Source organism: Palaemon carinicauda, chromosome 37, assembly GCF_036898095.1.
Source record: "Palaemon carinicauda isolate YSFRI2023 chromosome 37, ASM3689809v2, whole genome shotgun sequence".
NCBI lineage: Eukaryota > Metazoa > Arthropoda > Malacostraca > Decapoda > Palaemonidae > Palaemon > Palaemon carinicauda.
In genome coordinates this window covers 27,270,155-27,285,154 of record NC_090761.1, presented here as the reverse complement: position 1 = coordinate 27,285,154, position 15,000 = coordinate 27,270,155, and the positions used below count along the sequence as shown (strand labels likewise).

At 35.7% G+C, this 15,000-nt stretch overlaps 1 protein-coding gene across 15 annotated transcripts in view; it reads right to left on the bottom strand.

Moving 5' to 3' along the window:
• LOC137629528 (putative leucine-rich repeat-containing protein DDB_G0290503) overlaps nt 1-15,000 on the bottom strand; it is a 227,452-nt gene that overhangs the window by 16,202 nt on the left and 196,250 nt on the right. For all 15 annotated transcript variants that reach the window (XM_068360916.1, XM_068360921.1, XM_068360917.1 and 12 more), the window contains 10 exons: nt 14,492-14,686; nt 13,080-13,208; nt 11,875-12,000; nt 10,182-10,349; nt 6,901-7,041; nt 6,475-6,579; nt 5,059-5,241; nt 4,264-4,434; nt 2,867-2,938; nt 2,202-2,297 (listed from right to left, as the gene is read on the bottom strand). In XM_068360916.1, coding sequence (XP_068217017.1) covers nt 2,202-2,297; nt 2,867-2,938; nt 4,264-4,434; nt 5,059-5,241; nt 6,475-6,579; nt 6,901-7,041; nt 10,182-10,349; nt 11,875-12,000; nt 13,080-13,208; nt 14,492-14,686 — 1,386 coding nt within the window. The remainder of the gene's footprint in view (nt 1-2,201; nt 2,298-2,866; nt 2,939-4,263; nt 4,435-5,058; nt 5,242-6,474; nt 6,580-6,900; nt 7,042-10,181; nt 10,350-11,874; nt 12,001-13,079; nt 13,209-14,491; nt 14,687-15,000) is intronic.

The window sequence follows — 15,000 nt, the reverse complement described above, 5'->3', positions numbered from 1 at the left end:
TGTCTATGCCAGATGCTGCCACTACATACTCTGTGTAACACACACTTTCGCGATGGAACATTCACCTGCTTCAAACTTGCCATATATGGACACATTCATAGCGGAGCTAAGGCAGTTAACTATAACGTGTACAGGTAGCTCTTGGAAAAAAAAAAGAGAGAGAGAGAGAGAGAGAGAGAGAGAGAGAGAGAGAGAGAGAGAGAGAGAGAGAGAGAGAGAGAGAGAGAGAGAGAGAGAGAAATAACTTTGGAACCCCAATTTATATAGAAATAGAAAGATAAAGAGCAAGAAAGAAAAAACAGAAAGTAATTAGGAGGTGTTGGAGAGCAGGCCAGTGATCTGTGAAGACGTGGCACCAGTGGGGAATTCATTTAAAACCAGACGTCCTCCCTTATCGTCCATTTTTTGCTGCGTTAAGTATAGTCAGTGCTGAGATACAACTGGAGGAAAACTCTGTTGTTAAGTCGGCAGCTTCAGTGTTGGAATGAAATTCTTATCCAGTTGTGTTACATGACTCCATAGATTGCCACGTAAAATAAGGAAATAAACTATAAGAGAAGTAATGAACAATCAAAAATAGAATATTTTGTAGAACAGTAACAACATAAAATAGATCTTTTAAATATAAACTAAAGAAAAAAAGGGGAAGCAAGATAGAATAGAGTGCCAGAGTGCACCCTCAAGCAAGAGAACTCTAAATAAGATGAAGGGGTTAAAGGAGTTCTATAGAGATATAGAATTTTATCATTCGAATTTCCAAATAAATGGACAAAATGCTTGCAAACTTTGGGTAGAAGTTCGTGTATTAAATGTGATTGATTCCTCTTCAACACCAAACCTTTGCTGTCTCGTTCTCCTCTTTTGCTTCTTTTTTTTTAGTTCATGAAACATCTACATTATGTTTAGTTTTTAGCAAAACCTATGTTCATTATACACTTATCAGAAAAAATAGCCATCATTAACAACTCACCATATTTCCTTCCTTGAATAATAGGAGTGATATTGAAAAGAAAAAAAGTAATCAGTTAATACGAAGAGATATCATCTAAGGACAGTAAACAATACAGAATTTCAAGACATTAGCATATAGACGGTCATTCACGTGCAAAATAAACAGCTAAGCTCAAATACTTAGATTACATATTACAAATTATGATTATAGACAGTGAAAAAAGTTTTGAAGCACTTGCTTAAGGCAAAATATGGCATATGTATTTAGTTTAGTACATCTCAGATAAATTAGTATGAAAAGAAATGAATTCGGCTCAGGACCATGTCCTCATGGGGTCCTTGCAAAGATACCCTTTCCCTAAAGGTTTAAAGGCCACTCATGAATGGCAGAGGTAAGGGAGAGTGACATTGCCAATAGCAAGCAGGACAATGCCATAGAGACTGACCATATATACATATGATCAGCATCCAAGCTCCCTCTCCACCCAAAGCTAAGAACAAAGAGTGCCAGGTAGTGGCTGCTGATGACTCAGCAGTTAGACCTATATGCTCATCCAAACTCCCCATCCTTAGCTCACAAGGATGGTGAGGTTGCAGCGACCAAAGAAACTAACGAGTTTGAGCGGATCTTGAACCCCAGTCTAGCGTTCACCAGTCGGGGACGTTACCACATCGGCCACCTCATATAATTCGCATAATTAAACTGGTGGAAAACATACATTAATAAAAAAAAGTAAATATAGATATATTCTACTGTTAGTAAGCAAGCACAAGCACATTTGACCCAAGCAGATGAACTGACAAAATGAAGAATTACACTGTTAAAAATTTGCATAAAAAAAGTGGCAAATGCCTGGTAACATTTATTCCAGGAATTTTACCGTTTTAAAAACGGATATATTGACGTAAAGTAGTGATACAACGGTCACCAACCCGTGAAAGATAACAACAAAGTAAGGTAAAATTACGGTCGCCTGTATTTTACTGAAAAATGGCCGAGAACATTATATTTGTACGGAGAATTTCCGATTAAAATTACGGTTTGTTCAACAGTGTAGAAAATGGCAAGCATTTAAACAGTAAACGAAAAACTTAAATAACTCTTCAAGAGAAAGACAGAAGGAGGAGTTATTTTCCAAAGCATTGGTCACGAACACGATAATACTTTTCAAATAACTCTGCAAGAGAAAGACACAAGGAGGAGTTATTTTCCAAAGCATTGGATAATACTTTTCTGAAACCTTGCTCACCTTAAGATGAGCTTCGTCTCTCGTTTTGGAGATCCTCGTGATATCTTGCTCGAGGTCTCTTACTTTGCTCGCGTTACGTTTATCCTTCTCAAGCAGCTGTTTACCAGAGAGAAATTAATAGTTAGTGTTAGGAAACTGTAATATAGAAATATAGATATATACATATGTATACGTGGATATTATATATATGCATATATACAGTACACATATGTATGCATATACCTATCTATCTATCTATCTATCTATATCTTTGTGTATATGTAAATATATATTTTTTTACTGTATATATATGTAAATATAAATATAGATACATGTACGCTACTGTGTATATGTATATACACACATGTATGTATATATGTTTATATATATATATGTATATATATACACACACACACACATATATATATATATATATATATATATATATATATATATATATATATATATATAATTTAACATCTTTAGATCTGTGTTCATGTACGTACATATTTCATTAAAAAATGAATATTCTGTCATAAACTTAAAAAAAAAAAAAGACATCATATCAAAATAAAGATCCAGATGATAACAGAGAGACTCCAGTAACAAATTTAGATATACAAATCAAATATTTTGGCCTCAATCTTTGAAGACCATAAAAATTGGGCGTTGAAAATTCCACTCACCTGGTTAAGTTCTTCAGTTTTAGCAGCTAATTCGCCTTTGAGACTCGATACCTCATGCTCAAGTGATTCCACCTGTCACCAAATATTAAGAAATAATCAAATCAGTGAGAGGATCTAACTGTAAGGTATGAAATCGAGGATCATAGTGAGTGGTAGATGGAGATGGTTTAGGCATGCTCTTTGCACTCCCCAAGAGAGATTAGTTCACCAAACTTTTAACTGGGCTCCAAAAGACACTTGAAGAGTTCCAAGACACAGACTTACATGGCTGAGGACTATGAAGCGTGAAGTGGGAGATGATGAATGGAGAAGTATTGATTTAAAAACTCAAGATATAGGCGACTGGCAAAATCGAACTGAGGCCCTTCGCGTCAATATGCGTAGGAGTAGATGAGGATCATGGAGAGGGGTAGATGGAGATGGTTTGGGCATGCTCTTCGCACTCCCCAAGAGAGATTAGTTGACCAAACTTTCAAATGAGCTCCACATTGCACTAGAAGAGTTGGAAGACCCAGACCTACATGGCTGAGGACTATGAAGCGTGAAGTGGGGGGTGATGAATGGAGAAGTATTGATTTAAAAACTCAAGATATAGACGACTGGCAAAGTCTAACTGAGGCCCTTTGCGTCAATATGCGTAGGAGTAGATGAGGATCATGGAGAGGGGTAGATGGAGATGGTTTGGGCATGCTCTTCGCACTCCCCAAGAGAGATTAGTTCACCAAACTTTCAAATGGGCTCCACAAGACACCAGAATAAATCGAAGACACAGACTTACATGGCTGAGGACTATGAAGCGTGAAGTGGTAGATGATGAACGGAAAAGTATTAAATTAAAAGATCAAGGTAGAGGTGATTGGCGAAATCTAACTCAGGCCCTTCGCGTCAATATCCGTAGGAGTAGATGATGAAGATGATGATGATGATGATGATGAAATTGAGGAATCAAATGTGGTTGAACCATGAAAGTGTAAAGTTTTCAATTATATTATACGGTGTGAATTATTATTATTATTATTATTATTATTATTATTACCTAATCTACAACCTTAGTTGGAAAAGCAGGATGCTGCCCAAGAGCTCCAACAGGGGAAAAATAGTCCAGTGAGGAAAGGAAACAATGAAATAAATAAACTATATTGTCTATAAGAAGTAATAAATAACAATACAAAATATCTTAAGATAATAATAATAATAATAATAATAATAATAATAAGAATAATAATAATAATAATAATGAAAGCAGGATGCTAAAAGCCAGAGGGCTCCAACAGGGAAAATATCCCAGTGAGGAAAAGAAATAAAGAAATAAATAAACTATATAGGCTATAACAAGTAATGAATAACAATATAGAATAACTTGAGATCAGTAATACTGTTTAAATAATAACCCATACCTTTTCAGAGTGAGTAAGTGTCTGACTGTTGTTGCTAGTCTTGTTGTGAGACTGAACATGTTCAAGCTGAGTAGTGAGTGTGGCTACTCTAGCTCTCAAATGGGCTATTTCAGTTTCAAATCGATGAGCATCTGACAGTGATTCGGACAGCTTTTCCTCCAGTCCAGTAACCTAAAGAAAAGATAGGTAAAGTTTTATGGCATAGCTTTGGAGATAGAATTAGCTTTGGTCATGTACCAGGTCAGTTTCCTTAATCTAAAAGGATTCCCTCAAACCTTTTTGGAATAATGTCACTGTTTTTTTTTGTCATTCACGCCATTTCAAGTTATTCGTATCCTGTAATAAATGTAGTTCCATCTATACTTTGTCAATAAGAGTACAACAAAATAGCGTTTTAGTAATTGAGTTTATGATTTCAATCGTATCTGATGACCGTGAAATACTTTTAAAATCGACAATAACTGTCCAATAAGAGTTGACCCTCACTACACAAGAAATCAACAAAAGGTTCTGGAAATATCAAAGAAAGTGCAGGAAGGAAGATTAAGATGGTATGGACATCTACTGAGGAGGGAGGAGGATCGTGTGGGGAGGCACACTATGGAAATTGAAGTTCAAGGTAGAAGAAGAAAAAAAGGGGATAACCAAAAAGAAGATGGAGGGACTGAGAGAGAATAGAACTGATGAAGCAGAGGCGCAAGACAGAAATAGATGGAAAATGCTCATTCGAAACGGTGACCCCATATATAAATGTGAATGAGCCAAAGAACATCCTCATGTCAAAAACAAACGTACTTCTTGTTGTCTGTCCTGCAACATTTTCTGAAGAGTTTCTATCTTCAGCTGAGACATACGACTCTGACTCTCCCGTTCCAATAACATTCGTCTTGCCTCGCTACTCTCCTTCCTGGCGGATGCAATCTCGCTCCGGAGTTGGCTCACCATTATCTCGCCTGTATTTCCGCAAGAGCTCAAGTTCTGTCGAAGATTATAAACAAATGGACATTGGTATTCATAGAATTGGATTAATCTGCTTTGTCTCATTATAATTATCATTATTATTATTATTAGCTAGGCTACAAACCTAGCTGGAAAAGCAGCAAGTTTAAAGGCTAAGGGCTCTTACAGAAAACAAAATAGCCCAGTGAGAAAAAGGAATAAGGAAGTAAATAAACTACAAGAGTAGTAATGAACACTTAAAATACAATACCTTTAGAACAGTGAAAACATTAAAATAGATCTTTCATATATAAACTATATAAGCTTAAAAAAAAGAGGAAGAGAAATGTCCTGGAATAATGTGCCTGAGTGTACACTCAAGCAAGAGATCTCTAACTCAAGATAGTGTAAGAACACCATGGTACAGAGGCTAAGGCACTATGTACAAAAGACAATGCACCAGAAATAAGTCACTAATCATCAACATTATCATGTACTTCATGCTTCATAGTCCTCAACCATGTAGCCTTGGGTCTTCCAACTCTTCTAGTGCCTTGTGGAGCCCAGTTAAAAGTTTGGTAAACTGATCTCTCTTTGGGAGTGCGAAGAGCATGTTTCAGGTTAATAAAAGTAAATCAATTGCAACATTGGCATCAATTGTTACGGCTACGGCTCATTTCATCCTTGTCTACACATACACAGAATAGTCAGACCTATTCTTAACACATTCTCCTCTTTCCTCATACACCTGACAACACTAAAATTATCAAACAATTATTCTCTCAAGAGGTTAACTGTTGCACTGTAATTTTTCAGTGGCTACTTTCCTCTTGGTAAGGCTAGAAGAGACCCTTTAGCTATGGTAAGCAGCTCTTCTAGGAGAAGGACAGTTACAAAATCAAACCATTGTTCTCTAGTCCAGGATAGTGCCATAGCTTCTGTACCATGGCCTTCCACTGTCTTGGATTAGAGTTCTCTTGCTTGTGGGTACGCTCGGGCTCAATATTCTATTTTGTTTCTCTTCCTCTTGTTATTTTGAAGTTTTTATCCTTTGTTATTTTCAAGCCTTTATAGTTAATAAATGAAAGATTTATTTCAAAGATATTGTTCTTAAACTTGTACAGTAGTTTTTCCTTATTTCCTTTCCTCACTAGGCTATTTTCCCTGTTGGAGCCCTTGAGCTTATAGCATCCTGTTTTTCAAACTAGGGTTGTAGCTTAGCAAGTAATAATAATAATAATAATAATAATAATAATAATACTCCTTACTGACCTGGACATATATCTGATCCTTGAGAAGAGCCTCCCGGTGTTCTGTATCCTTGAGTTGTCTGGTGATTAAAGTAATCTCCTCTTGCAGTGATGTAATTTTATCGCTCTGGAAAAAAAACAGAATTTATGTAAAGAAGTCATTGCAACACTAATTTACAAGTTTAATAGCTTATGAAAGTGTTTTGTCATTGGTACAACAAGTGCAATTACTTTCAATGTGTTTAAACTTTACAAAGAAATTTAATCTACTCATCCAGTTAAGTTGGATGAAAATATCAAAGTAGTTTAGCAATTGCATCGAATTTGTTAAATGAAATAAATGATAATATAAAATGAGAAATAAAATAATATACATCAGATAAAAAAGAAACGCTTTCTGAACACAGCTGTTTTTCAAAATCCCCCAACAATAGCCTCCGTTTCTTACCAGTCTAGTGTCTTTTGTACCAAAGTCCAAATATCTGGATTCTTTGAGTCTCTGATTTTCTGACTGTGCCTCCTCCAGCTGCTGACGAAGGTACTTCATCTCGTTTCGTTCATGGTTCCCCTCGCTGTTGCAAGCTCCATTCTGGGTTAGTTGATATCAAGAAAAATTAATGTATGTCTTGTGAATAAGCATTCATCTCTGGCAAGATATTCATTCCAGAATTAAAGTTCAAAATTTTTCATGTTTCCAGAGATTCACTACTTTTTTAAAGATGTCTTCATAAACTGTGTGAATAAATCTGAACATGTAATTTTGTGTGATAAAAATGTATAAAGTGGTTAATAACCAAGTTATTCATTTCAGAATTAAAATTCAATCTTTTTCCAGTTTCCATAAATTCACTAATTTTTCAAAGATGTGGATTAATCTGAACATGTTATTCAAAGAGGTAAAATGCATTCATACATAACTATTGAGTATGATTGTACATAAGATAGAAAAGATTATTTTTAATTGAAAACACTAGCAAATTTAGGTAAATGACATGTAGTATTTGAAATGCCTAGTCACTGACCATATATATATATATATATATATATATATATATATATATATATATATATATATGTGTGTATATATATACACATATATATGTATGCATGTATATATATATACATATAAGATCAGCAACGAAGCCCCCTCTCCACCTATGCTAGGACCAGGGAGGGCCAGGCAATGGCTGCTGATGACTCAGCAGGTAGACCTATAGGCTCCACCAAACCTCCCATCCTTAGCTCACAAGGTTGGTGAGGTTGCATTGACAAAAGGAACTACCGAGTTTGAGCGAGACTAATCCCCGTCTGGCGATCACCAGGCAGAGACGTTACCAATAAGGGCACAAGACTATCTTTCAAATTATTCGGGAGCACTTGAGACGATTTAAAAGGTCTGTAGTTTACCAATAAGCTTTAAGACTCCAGGAAGGATGGTGATATGTACTGTATGTACAGAAATTTAGTATTTCCTTACTAGCAAACAATTATATACAATATCTACATATATTATATCCTTAGGAATTTCTGGAATTTTAGGCAAACTATCTATTAACATTTGGGAGTTCACAAGACACATACAATTCGAAGTGCATAAGCACAGTACATCACCTATTACAGTGATCTTTCACAAAAGGGAGATGATGGTTTGAATGTCTATTTAAAACTAGTTTGATCACAAAGAAAAAACTCATTGTAAGGATCCTTTCATTTCTTCTCTTCGGGGGGGGGGGGGGGGGGGGCCGCTACAGTAAGACACTTAACTTTGCCCATCTTCTTCCTGAGGGAAAGTATAGAAAGACACTTAACTATGTCCATCTTCTCTCTAGGGGGAACTACAGAAAGACACTTAACTTTGCCCATCTTCTCTTTGAGGGGAACTATAGAAAGACACTTAACTATGCCTATCTTTTCTCTGAGGGAAACTGTAGTAAGACACTTAACTATTTCCATCTTCTCTCTGAGGGGAATTACAGAAAGACACTTAACTATGCCCATCTTCTCTCTGAGGGGAACTACAGAAAGACACTTAGCTATCCTCATCTCCTCTTTGAGGCGAACTACAGAAAGAAACTTTGCTATGCTCATCTCCTCTCTGAGGGGAACTATAGAATGACACTTAACTATATCTATTCATTTATAGCATTCTAGTATTGGCTATGATGTATCAAAGCAGTTTGCTTCATAACTCATATGTGAAAATGAATTGTATAACTGGCTAAATTCAAATAAATTAGCGAGTTAAAGTGAATGTTAGGGTAAAAAAAATCCTGAAGTCTACATCACAGGGTCTTGCCAATGTTTTTATCAACATCTTTTTTTTTATCTGAGCATCAAAACTCTTTCATGTGTGATATGATCGTTTGAGATAAGAACGTTTGTGATGTCATTCGACTTAATCTTCGTTGCATAATATTACTGGCATATATTACCAAAAAATCCTATTAAGTCAACTGGGCATGTGACATTAGATTTCATTTTATCCACACCATCTAAAATTCAATTGATTAACTACATATAATTGGATTACTGTGAGGGGGAGGGAGTGAAGAGGGGTTGGGAGAAACCTGTTAAGGAGAGAAGATCAAGAGGGAGGTAGAGAATTAGATGGCGAGATAAGGTGAAGGATGATATGGAGAGAAGAGGTTTGGTGGAAGAGGATGTCTTTGATAGAAGGCATTGGAGAGGGCATATCAGGCAACTGGCCCTTTAATGTAGTGAAGGATAATATGGAGAGAAGAGGTTTGGGGGACGAGGATGCCTTTGATAGAGGGCATTGGAGAGGGTGAATCAGGCAACCGACCCCTTAATGTAAGGATAACACTGGGGAAGAAGATGGTATTACTGGGGATTAGCAAACTGGCCATGGCATACTATGAAGAAATCTTTACTTGTCTTGAATGACAGATAACCTGGAATCCACTTGGTAACCGGAAGACGAAGAAATGTATTTTTATACTGATTTTCTCCCAGACTAACAACAGATGTCGAGTGGGTCGGCCGATTTTAGAATTTATGCTTTTAATAGTTTGATCCTTGTAACAAAAATGTTTACCAATGAGAATTCACACAGCAGTATAATCATATACTAAAGATACTTTTGAAACATCACCACCCAATAAGAGCAATCTACACCGTTAAAAAACCGTTATTTTAATCCGAATTTCTCCGTGAAAATCTAATGTTCTCAACCATATTTCAGTAAAATACAGGCGACCGTAATTTTACCCTTTATTATGAACTTGTATGGATTGGTGACCGTGGATATCACTCCTTTACGTCAATATATCCGTTTTTTAAAACGGTAAACATCTGGAAACATTTATGCCAGGATTTTCAGCGTGTTTATACGTCAAATTTTTAAACAGTTTACTAATCAAATGTATGAAATAAGAAATCAAGCTTTCGTATACACTTAAAAATATGCATTAAAAATCGGTAAATTCTTCTAGGATTTTCACCGTTTTAAAAACGGATATATTGACGTAAAGGAGTGATATTACGGTCACCAACCTGTAAAAGATAATACCAAAGTAGGGTAAAATTATGGTCGCCTGTATTTTACTGAAGTAAGGCTGAGAACAGTATATTTTTACGGAGAATTTCCGTTTGAAATTACAGTTTTTTAACAGAGTACACAATTCTGACCACTGGATATCAAAACCTAAGATCACCAATCTTCAATTCAGTATAATGTCCCTGTAACAGAATATACAAAATTTCACTGACCTTAGCAAGGGTGAGTTCTCTCTCGAGCTGAGCAATCCTTTCAGCGGAGTGAGTCAGTTCCTCTTTGGAGAAGGCGTTGGCATTGTCTCGTTCCAGGAGGACCAGGTCTGATTCCTTGCAGGAAAGCTGCTCTTGTAATCGACATTTCTCTTTTGTAAGGCGATGGATCTAAAAACAAAATAATGATTTATAAACTGTACCAATCGTGTGTCACACGATCGTACATAGTTCATTTTGTGCTTGTATCTTCGCTCTCCCCTCGCACTGAAAAGAACCTGAAAAATCATGTCTGCTTTTCTCCTCTGTAACAGTGTCGACTTTCGAACATGAAAATTCTTGTTGCTTTGAGATTTTGTATATAAAGGAGAGTGTTCTACAATAAACTAATTCAGTTGCTTTCATACTGCCTTTGAGTTCACAACCTTCACAAAACCCTTCGTAATTTTAACAGATCAAACTTCACTGATAGCTAACATCGAATAGAAACTTAAAGAAATAATCTCAAATATCTAAAAACAAAATAATGATTTATAAACCCTTCATAATACTAACAGATCAGACTTTACTGATGCCTAATATGGATTAGAAACTTATAGAAATAATCTCACCTAGAACGGGCACTCGGTAGAGCGCATACCTTCGCCACCACTCATTAACCCCATTGACATTTGACCTCCAAAAGGCTAACAAGAATAATGACATCCCTATATCATGTATATCATAAGACAGGCAATTGAATTATGCACATTTTGGCACTACTTTTATGCAATTCGGGAAAAAAATGGTCACGATATAGCAAAAAGACGTTTTTGAACTTTTCGTGACCTTACCCTGGACTTTTGACCCAAACCATTCCCAAAATCTAATCAAATTGTGTTTGGATCGTGGCCAATCATCCCACCAAATTTCATGGGATTCAATCAAATATTTTTTTGAGTTATGCGAATCATAAATACACAGACAGACATACAAACAAATAAATACACGCCTATCAAAACAACTTTCGTATAGAAGTTGACGAAGGTAAATAAAATCTGAATATGCATATAAATGGAAATTATATTTGCAACCATCTTTTTTCTTAAAGCTCATAACTTCATAGCTAACTAATTCTTCTCTCGTTCAAATTAAGCGGGTCAATCAATTTAAATTCTGAAAAGAATACACTACAATTGTCATATGGTATAAAATATCAAAAATTAAGAAAACATAGGACAACTTAGGTGATGATTACAACAATACGGATAATGGATGATGATAATCTGGTAATAAAGGAAAAGTATAAAATAGCAGGACAGGATTAGAAATGAAACTATAAGAGAGATTACTCGAGTGCCATATGTGGATGAGATTATGGTGAGGGGTGGATGGCGATGGTTTGGGCATGCTCTTCTCATTCCCCAAAGGAGATTAGCTCACCAAACTTTCAACTGGGCTCTGCAAATCACTAGAAGAGTTGGAAGACCCAGGCCTACATGGCTGAGGACTATGAAGCGTGAAGCAGATGATGAATGGAGAAGTATTGAATAAAAAGCTCAAAATAGTGACGACTGGAGAAATGTAACAGAGGGCCTTTGCGTCAATAGGCGTAGGAGGAGATGCTGATGAGTAACTAATAAAAACATATGTGTATGTAGTTTGCTCTCAATTAGTCACATTCCCAACAAAAATTCCAGAGATGGGAATCACCTACCTGTTCCTCAAGCGTATTGCATTCCCTAATTAAACTCAACACCTGTTCATGAGCGTGACTCCTCTCCTCTTCAGCTTTGCGAGTTTCCAGTTTAGCTGTTAACAAGGCTTCTCTTAAGCTGTCCATCTGAAAAAAGGGATAACTGGTGTAAACTTCAGGAGTTCAAACGTGCAACGCATGTTTTTAATGTTTAGGTTGACATAAGTCTCTCCTCATAGTATATAATTATATGAAAACTAACCTTTTGTTATTACGGTCTTCAATTGGCTTTAAAACATTTGACCTGACACTGAACCTTTTGTTATTACGGTCTTCAAAACAACTGACCTGACACTAAACCTTTTGTTATTTTGGTTTTAATAACAACTGCCCTGATATTGAACCTTTTATTATTTTGGTTTTAAAAACAACTGACCTGGCACTGAACTCTTGTTATTTTGATTTTAGGAATAACTGACCTGACACTGAACCTTTTTTTTTTTTCATTTTGGTCTAAAAAATAACTGACCTGCCTTTGAACCTTTTGTTATTATGGTCTTCAAAACAACTAAATTGACGCTGAACTTTTTGCTTTTACGGCCTTCAAAACAACTGACCGGACACTGAACCTTTTGTTAATTGGTTAAAAGCAACTGACATGACACTGAACCTTTTGTTATTTTGGTTTTAAAAACAACTGACGTGACACTGAAGCTTGTGTTATTTTGGTTTTAAAAACAACTGATCAGACACTGGGCCTTTTGTTATTACGGTATTCAAAACAACTGACCTGACACTGAACCTTTTGTTATTTTGGTTTCAAAAACAACTGACCTGATACTGAACCTTTTGTTATTATGGTCTTCAAAACACTGACCTGACACTGAACCTTTTGTTATTACGTTCTTCAAAACAACTGACCTGACACTGAACCTTTTGTTATTTTGGTTTAAAAAACAACTGACCTGATACTGAACCTTTTGTTATTATGGTCTTCAAAACACTGACCTGACACTGAACCTTTTGTTATTACGTTCTTCAAAACAACTGACCTGACACTGAACCTCTTGTTAATTTGGTTTTAAAAACATCTGACCTGACACTGAACCTTTTGTTATTTTGGTTTTAAAAACTACTGACCTGACACTGAACCTTTTGTTATTTTGGTTTAAAAAACAACTGACCTGACACTGAGCCTTTTGTTATTATGTCTTCAAAACACTGACCTGACACTGAACTTTTTGTAACTGCGAATGGATGTCACTGCTGCCATCTGGATGTTGATGGCGTTCCTCCAAGTCCTCGCAGTGACGTTGCCAAGTCTGAGTTTCTTCCTGTACTGCTTCCAGTCGTGCCTGACCAAGATGAGTAAGGTAGTTGAGCAAAAGGAATGTATCCAGAAGTTAAAAGGTTAGAGATGTCATATTGCATTTACAATTTCATCTGGACAGATACATAATACAGCTGTAAACTCCCTCAGCTAATATATAACTTAATACAAGTCTAGTGAGTTGTACAAGCCAGGAGGCTTCTTCATATCCTTATCAAGGTTGCCTTACTCACTTCTTGGTATGATCTCTTAGTCTCCATTCTTTGTTTGCAAACAGAAAGGCGAGTATGGTACAGATATCAAACGAGTTACCGTAAACCTTTAAACTTTTACGTCCTTTGCGACGAGCTGAATAAAAACCATCTTAACTTAAGACCAGAAAATCTATTGACTTTTTAAAGTTGTTTCCACCACCAGCAGAATACTTCAGCGATCTCATTTGTAATAAATATTAGTCTATAATACATAGATATATATGAATAGCTAATTAATCGTCTCTACTGAAAATACCTAAATGCATTTATACCTAAGATTACCATAGATAAAAGCACTACAGAATTTCAGCAATACTATTTTCGTCTGCTGACGAATAGACTTCTGAAAAATAAACCTTTAAGGATACATTCAGCCACACTAGTCTATGGAATTCCTCATTTCCTTTCCCCGCTGGGCTATTTTCTCTATTGGAGCCCTTGGGCTTATAACATCCTGCTTTTCCAACTGGGATTGTAGCTTAGCTTGTAATAACATTAATAGACTGAAGATATTAAGACTTTCAAGAGGAAAACGAGAATTTCTTGTTCTCTAAGTGCTTCGATAATATGAAACTGACAGTAAATGAGCAATATGCTGTGTGAAACGTTGAATGCCTTGAAATGTATACCATAAGATGAATATCAAGGTCATGTAGAAAGTAGGGCTCCCCTACTGTATGGGATCAGAAAATCAGTCCTTAAAGTATTATTATTATTATTATTATTATTATTATTATTATTATTATTACAAGCCAAGCTATAACCCTATAGTCCATTTCTTTTAGCGATGCATATTTGCACCGACTCGCAGCGGTGCCCTTTTAGCTCGGAAAAGTTTCGTGATCGCTGATTGGTTGGAATTATCTCGTCCAACCAATCAGCGATCCGGAAACTTTTCCGAGCTAAAAGGGCACCGCTGCGAGTCGGTGCAAATATGCATCGCTAAAAGAAATGGACTATAGTTGGAAAAGCAACAGGCTATAAGCCCAAGGGCCCCAACAGGGAAAAATAGCCCAGTGAGGAAAGGAAATAAGGAAATAAATAAGTGATATACCTTCAATAGATTCATTTCCTCTGTAATTCTCCTGAGCTGTCTCTGGTATTCTTGGCCATCGTCGTCTCGGCGTAGTTGCTCCTGACGAAGGCTCCTGTTGAGGATTTCCCTCTCCCTCTCCAACTCCTTAACTCGGAGCTCGGACTCCGCTAGGCGTCCTCCAACATCCCTCAAGGATTCCTCAAGATTCTCGACCTAGGATGGTTATTATTATTATTATTATTATTATTATTATTATTATTATTATTGAAATAATAATAACAAAAATAAAAATAATAATAATTATGATAATAATATATAATAATAATAATAATAATGATTATTATTATTATTATTATCATTATTATTATCATTTTTAATTTTGTTATTATTATTTCAATAATAATAATAATAATAATAATAATAATAATAATAATAATGATAATAATAATAATAACAATAATTATTATTATAATTATTATTATTATTATCATTATTATTATTATTATTATTATTATTATTATTATTAT